General features: G+C 31.0%; 1 protein-coding gene across 1 annotated transcript; it reads right to left on the bottom strand.

Moving 5' to 3' along the window:
• Nucleotides 1-505: 505 nt before the first annotated feature.
• Nucleotides 506-1,650, bottom strand: LOC105121017 (cucumber peeling cupredoxin-like). Its single transcript, XM_011019483.1, has 2 exons — nt 1,352-1,650; nt 506-1,239 (listed from the first exon to the last, which is right to left on the bottom strand). Exons 1-2 carry the CDS (start codon nt 1,533-1,535, stop codon nt 683-685), a joined length of 741 nt encoding a protein of 246 aa, XP_011017785.1. The 5' UTR covers nt 1,536-1,650; the 3' UTR covers nt 506-682.
• Between the last annotated feature and the right edge of the window lie 6,493 nt (nt 1,651-8,143).

Genomic DNA, 8,143 nt, shown 5'->3' with positions numbered 1-8,143 from the left:
AACTAGGCCTTTTCCCCAGTCAATTCTTGAGATAAATATGACCGTCAACCATGCTTAGCAGTAAAATCAAAACTGTGAGAAGGGCAGATGTGATGAAATGAAGACGTGATCACATGATCATGAAAGACAAGCAGAGCATGCCAATGCCCTATTTATTAGTCACTGGGCAACTTGATAAATAGGATAAGATTTTCCCTCTGTTAGCCGACCAACAATTTGCGCTCCTCCACCAAATCACCCTCACTTTGTTCAACCCAATTACCGACAGACACCAAGAATGAAGAAAAGGAGATAAGGACATTAAATGAACTTGGATGATTCCAAGTCGTTCATTTTCAAGCAATCTTTTCATATTTGTTTTTCTTCTCTTTCTTCCCCTTTTTTTTGTCTCATGTGTAATCCAGCTATACGTAGAATTCAAAAGCTGATAGTGAAATGGATTGACAGATTGACATCATATTTTTTTCCCCTTGCTCATATTTTAAATAAAAAATAGTCTAAAATGTGACCATGATGTCTAAACTCCTGATACAAAATGAAAATCAATTGTAAATATTACATAGAAATGCCAAATTGAGCTGAAAATGTGAAAACCAGCTTCACTGTATGTCAAAACAATATCTATGGCAATAACCTTACATAGAAATGAATCACACTAATCAAACTCTCAACCTCATCTAATCTAATAGCACAACGCTACAAAAATGGACAAGAAAGTGGTAAAGCCAGCGAGACCAAGAGATGTAGCAGAGTTTGGTGGAGGAGCAGTTGGTGGTGTGGTAGTTGGGGGTGATGGTGGTGATGAGCTAGGAGTTGTGGCGGGTGGTGGTGATGGGCTAGAAGCTGGGGTAGGTGGTGGGGTAGAAACTGGTGATGGACTAGAAGATGGAGTAGGAGTGGACGGTTGAGGAGCAGGAGAAGACTGGGGAGTTGGAGTAGAAGGTTGAGGAGCTGGTGTAGAGGGTTGAGGAGCTGGAGTAGAGGGTTGAGGAGCTGGTGTAGAAGGTTGAGGAGCTGGAGAAGGAGAAGAAGATGCAGCACTAACATTGATCATCAACTTTTGACCACTAGAGCAATGGCCAGGAAAATTGCAAAGGAAATAGTGGTCTCCTGAAGCATTAATGGTGATTCTTGCTGGGGGGGTGGTTGTCAAGGAAATGGGACTGCTTGTGGTGCAGGCATCGTAATCTGCCTTTGTCACCTTGGCAACATCATGAGCACTGGCCGCAAAATTAAAAACTGCAAATAAATGACCCAAGAAATCAATATTTGAAAGAAATCTAGCCTTATGTCGCTCCGATATATACCTCAAAAAATAGTTAACTCAAAAACTAAAACATTATGGTATTACCTAGAATGTCACCAACACTGAAGTTCTTGCTTGCAGCCCACGTTGTGTAGAAAGCAGAACCAGTAGAAGGAATGGTCCAACCTGTGGTGTCACCTACCGTATAGGTTGATTGTGCTGCTGAGCTGTGTATCAAAGCAGCCACAGCAATTGCTGCAAGGAACGCCATGTCGAGTCCTCTTGCCATTGATAATGTGTTTGCTGAAGAAGAGATCGCCCCTGTTTCTGCTCTGCCTCTTCTCTGTTTAAGTGGACTCTGTTTTTCCTTGTAATAAAAGTGATGCGATGAATATGTAAATGCGCCTCCCTGTTCTGTATTTATCGAGAGAGCCCAGGTCTTGACTTGAACATGTGAATAATCTTGGGCCATTTTATGGAGGACACGTGTGCTATTCTTGACCCTTGATCAGGCAATTCTGATTCTTCAAAGGTGGGCTTGTTGAAAGTGGGACGTGGCAGAAATTCTTGAGATTTTGCCGCGTGAGAAGCAAGAACTCACCAAACCGGGTGACTTTAGGTGCGTTGACTAGTCAACGATTTTTGTTTGCAACGTGAATTTGTAATGAAAAAGTGGAAAAAATTATATTAAAAAGACCATAATGAATTTGTGAAGGGAATATGTTTTTTGATCCAATTATTTTTTAGGGGATCCATTTATTTCATCAGAAGACAACGGTAGGAATGATTCACTCCATTTATTTTTCCTTTTGGAAATATATTTATGTATATTTTAAAAATACATTTAACTTGAAAGAATATTAAATTAATACTTTTAATACTTTTTTATAATTATGATGTGTAAGCATTAAAAATAAAAAAAATAAAAAAACATATATTAAAAATAATATTATTTAGTTAAATAATTTATTTTAAAAAAAATCAAATTTATTTTCAAAAACATTTATAGCCTGGTAAAGTTCCGTGTCGTGAAAAATTGTAAATTGACTTTAACCAATCCCTTATGGTCATGAATTTTGGAATTCTCCCTTCTCAGCATAGTTGAAAATTGTAAACTAAACCTATTTGTTCTTAGTCTACTTTCCAAAAGTTATGATGATAAAATTGAATATACACAAGAATGAGATATTTTAATATTTAAATAGAAGGTAACTATATATTTATGTTAATATTTTATTTCATAGAGTCAAGAAAATAGGTGTTTAGTAGTAAAAACATAACACCTGTAAAAAGTTTTTTTAATAGGATTTAAGAATCATCAAATAATAAAACTAGTAATTTTTTAGTAAAAGATTATAATAAATAAAAAAATAAATTCTAAATTCTAAGAACATGAATATTCTTACTTTGGAATGATAAATAATTTAAAATTTGAAAATATGAATACTTAAAAAATAAAAATAATTTTTTTTATTTAAATAGTTCAAGAGATATTTATACCTCTTGAATCTTGTAATTTTGCTTGAATAAAGGGGTTGAAGATTCATTTTTTCTTAATAGTATTAATAAAAAAAATATTCATTTTACAATATCAAAGATAATATTTCTTATATAATATTAATGACAATGAAAATATAATAGATTCACATAAGATTTTTATACACAGATATGCATAAGGATAAATATTATTGATATTATTATTTTATATTAAAAATTATAAAAATAAATAAATGAAGTCTTATGGTTCAACACATTAAATTAATAAAAAAAATTAATATTTTTTATTAGTTTTGATATGATGATGTCAAAAATAAAAAAAAATTAAAAAACAAAAAAATTTTAAAAAATTACTTTGGGTTATATATATATATATATAAGGTGTATGCTTTCTAGAGGGTAAGGCACCAATTATTTGCTTTCGTTTGTGAAAAGGAATGGTCAAGTCTATAAATATTTACATTAATACACGTTCTAAACTCTGCATTTAGACAAGTCAAAGATTGTTTTCCACACGGTGGGAGGTTGTGAAGCTTCCTTCTCTCTCTGTGGGGCCTCCTTCCTTACTTGGATCCCATCAACTTGGGACCTTCTTTATTGTTCTCCGTTGCCCAATTGAGAGCCAGTCCAATTTGCTTTCCTTTTTTAATTTCCACTTGCCTGCTGCCCAATTGCAATGTCACACGTGGACAAATAAAGCCTGTGGTCTCGTTCATTATAAAAGAAGTTTCACTTTGAAATTAAAGTTAGTTTTGAATATTATAAGCGTGGAGGAAAACGGTGACAATTAGAACAGGCTCAATACGAATATCAAACATATTTGACTCATATGGATGATTCTGTAGATATTTATCTTATTAAATATTATTAAACTCAATTCAAAATCCAATTTAAATATATATTTTGAACTTGATATTATATTAATATTTTCATCATTTAATTTTTATATATTTTATTTTATTTTATATTGAATAATAAATACTATTCAATAGAGAATATCTAAAAAGATAACTAAATCTTGATGAACATGATATTTATATCTAGATTTTTTACTTAATAAGTAATGATTTAATAAGTAATGATTAGAATATGAATACAATAGGAATTTGCTTTATAAATAGTCATTAGTATTTTTAAATATTTATGTTAGTGATGTTAACCAGTTTAAATTTTGTTTGGTATTGTGTTTTAAACTATGGTTGATCAAAATTTTAATTTTTTGGATTGTTTTGATATGTTAATGTTAAAAAAAAAATTTAAAAAATAAAAAATTATTTTAATATATTTTTAAATAATTTTTTTTAAAAAATAACTATTAATATACTCTAAAGCTTCTCCAATTAGGTATCGATGGCTGAGGTTAGTAAACTTTTGATGTCAAGAATCCTGAATTTTAAATGCCTATTCTATCAAAAAGTTTTCTTTCAAGAAATTATGAAAGCATCACGATAAGTTTACAATAAGTTTTTTTTTTTTTTGCCAGGCGGATGCATTCAATACTTTCTCTTTGTAGTTTTAATCGGAAGCTTTGGATGCCATGTTACTTGACCCAGCCACTGTGATTATAAAACAACAGTGATATTGATGAAAAGAATCGATGAGTTGATTATATTTTGTATATTGATCTTCTTCTTCTTCTTTTCAAGACTTTCTAGCTTGAACTCCTGCTCTAGTTTTTTCTCTTTCTCCTTGTTGGAGTTGACTATATGTTGTAGCAATTTCTTGTATGAAATGGATTGTGCTTAACTACTTATATGTTGTAGCATTATCTGGTGTTCTAACCTTCCGATAAGTCGATGTCATCCAAAGATCTTGCTAGCAATGGGAAATATGATTGTAAATACGGTTCACATTGATCTCAACAAGGAGAATTTGCAGGAGTTGCTGTGGACATATGGATTCAGCACGACCAGTCAAGGCAAGCCGCTCATGGTGGTGGATGGTGTTTATCAGGCGGTGGTTTATGATAGTCCTCGACAAGTTTGCTACACTTGTGGAAGAGTTGGCATAGCAGTCGTTTTTGTCCATCAAAAACTGTTACTGGCCAAGGAAATACCGATGGCGAGAAGGAGGCAGGCACATATCGGGATCAAGTTCAGAAGATGGAATCGTCACACAGCCATCGTTCTACAGATGACAGTGGTGAGTACTGTTCGTGGTTACATGTTAAGCTTAATCCACACCGTAAGCAAAGAAGAGATGCTGGTGTTACTCCTAAAAGTTTAAAACTAGCAGCTGGAGGCGAGGGTGGTTCCTGTTTTGAAGTGTTAGCAGACATGGAATCTCTGGATACATCTCTTTCTACTTCTAAATTTATCCGACATCAACAAGGCTGTGTTCTAGTCAAGCCCATTTCTCACTAAATTTATCCGACATCAACAACGCTGTGTTCTAGTCAAGCCCATTTCTCACAGGTCCACAACAAGGCCATTTCCACTAGCAAAAAGCTCAATTCGAAAGGAAAAACCTGCTTTCGGATGTCCAATCCTGTTAATATGGTGCCCACTAAAGCCTATAGATATGAATAACCCCTGCTTTACAAGTTTCGAAGACTCCATTAGCTAAAAAAATCTCCTCTAATGTTTGCCCTTATTATTAAGATACCGGACTCTGCTGAAGCACCAAGTGATAAAACGGGCAAACTCATCTTTGTCGATGTTGCTAATGATACACAAACCAAGCTTCCAGTAGCTCCAAACGACGAGGGGAGGGGCTTCATTAGTGATAAAGAGGATGGGGATAAGGAGATGATACCTAGAGTTGAATAGCCAAAACCATCAATGGAGAGTATCTTACTTCTATCATGGCGGTTAGACTCCAATCCAAAAATAATTTGGTTTTAAAATTAACTTAAATTTATTATTATTTTTCAAAAAATATTTTATTATTTTAGCTATTTAGTAATGACTCAATCAAGTTATTTATGTTTGATAAAGTCGATATTAAATTCAATTTAATTTATTCTTAGCTCACATCAAATTTTAAATCACAATCACATTTTTTATAAAAATATTAGACCGGATTTAATAACATTATTATAAACTATCAAAAACATGTAACATTATAAGAGAACTAATATAGTAAGACATCTTCTTTATCACCATAATACTAACTTCTAATATTAATCTCAAATTATGATATAAGATTCATTTTTTTTATCCAAACTCAAATCAGCTCAAACTTAATCTAAGTTAAATTAGATATATAAAGAAAAGTTACAAGAAATTTTTTTTTTAAAAAAAATTCTTATGGTTGTCGTGACCCTTTTCTCATTAAATTAAGAATTTTAATTTTTAATCTTAAGTTTTTTTATTCAAGAAAGGTGGAAGTAGCAAGTAAGTGATTTCCTCTCATATTACTTTCAATTATGATTTATTTATGAAAGGATTAAAGAAGAGATTAGGGTTTATAAAAATTTAAAATTTATGTTATTGATTCATAATTATTATGGATTTAATATTAAGTGATTTGATTTTGAGTGTGTTGTTAGAAATAAGGATTTGTGAATTAATTTGGTATGAGTTAAGAAATTAGTTTTAATTTTATTAGAAAATCTGGACAGAATGGTCTTGAGGTTAAAAATGATAAAATTTTATTTTGATCATTGATTTATGAAAATTATAGTTTTTTTCTTTAACTTTGAAAAATTATAATTTGACCCCTAAATTATATTTTAAAATTCTAGAAAGTATTATTATGAGGTTAAGTTAAGGATAATGAATCTCAATTTAATAATTGATCTAGAATATTTTTAGTTTGGTCCCTAAATTTTGAGAATTTACATTTTAGTCCTTGGATTTTAAAAACATTACAATTAATAAAGTAAACTTATGTTTTGGTCCTCGATTTTAAAAAAATTATTATTTTAGTCCCTAAAATTTGAAGACTAAACCTGATTTTCTTTTATGTATTGGAATCTTTTATTTGTGTTGTTTTGGATTGTTTTTTAGTTTTTTAGTACATTCCTTATATTTATTATAAGTTCTTCTAAGGATCCTTAATAGAATTTTTTAGTCTTTCATCTGGTATTTTTTTTCTTTTATATTTTTAAGACAAGTGAGATAATTTTTAATGTGCATTTAATATCAATAAATTCAAATCGTTGATTATATGATGAGTACATTTAATTAATTTCTTGAATATTTATATTTATTGTTTTATTTTTTGAGCAATTATATATTCTTGAATTTACACTTATATTTTATTGAAATAAATTATATTTGAGATTATATACATTACTTTGATAATTATGTTAATATCTATAATGTCTTGATATAGGACTTATCAATAACTCCATACTAGTGGATAATAGTTAGTCTATGTGTACATATTATTCTGTATATTTAATTGATAAGAGAGACATCAATCTAATTGTGACTAATCCTTCCATAAGGGTTACGTTCAAGTGTTATATAATTTTTAACATGTATATTAAATATTATTTCATCATTGAGTTGATTGAACTTATTTTTTCTTTTTAATATTATTTTATATCCTCTCATTTTTCCTTGAGAAAAATCCAAATTCTCAATCAGCCTAAATGGAGAGAGGATTATAATTCAAAATCTTGGATTTTTTTTCAAGGATTGAATTGGTAAGAAATGAACGAAACGTGAAAGCTCAACAATGTTTTAATTGTGGAGATTAAGAATTAATTAATCAACGATTAGCAACTTTCCTCGCCTCCCTTTTGCTTGGGCCAACGTATCGCCTTCTACTTGCCTAACTAGCATCTTGTCTTAATCCCATCATATTTTAATTAAAGCCGACAAAGTCCACACGGGATTAATTCATAACATGATGATGATTAAATAACCGAAATTAAATACTTCTTTTTATTAAAGAAAAGAGAATATTAAGGCTAGAAGTAATTAAGACTGCATTTAGTGGAGAAGACTTTGCTTCAAAACCTGTATATCTCCGCAGAATCCTTCTTGCTAGGAGAGTTCTCATTTTCACGCGTTTTCACAAGAGAACTTGATTTATAACACAAAATTAAATATATTAAACCTTCCATTGCTTAGCATAATCTATTATAAGAAATGGGATACATGCGATAAATACACACACACACACACACACCAATATCATCTTCACATGTTTATGTACTTCTGTAATCACACATCGAATCAAGCCTTGTGGCGAACAACAAGATATGTATTTGAAATGTTCAATCCATTGAGAATGGAAGGGAGTTGCTCAAGCTTTGCTTCAATGGAGAAAATGAAGGAAAATCTTCAAAATAATTCAGAGGTAAGTCTGGGAAGCTTCGTGTCTCTTTCATTTTTTAGGTGAGGATTAGCACCACCAGTATTAAAAAGTTGCTGCAGTAAGTCAATGCAATGCAACTTGTTGCCATACAAGGTTAGGTGAGCTTTGCTGGTTAATTATTGTAATAAT

This window comes from Populus euphratica, unplaced genomic scaffold, assembly GCF_000495115.2.
Source record: "Populus euphratica unplaced genomic scaffold, PopEup_1.0 scaffold31.1, whole genome shotgun sequence".
Classification (NCBI taxonomy): domain Eukaryota; kingdom Viridiplantae; phylum Streptophyta; class Magnoliopsida; order Malpighiales; family Salicaceae; genus Populus; species Populus euphratica.
Note: the sequence above shows the minus strand (reverse complement) of the source record. Positions and strands in the feature narration are given on the sequence as shown.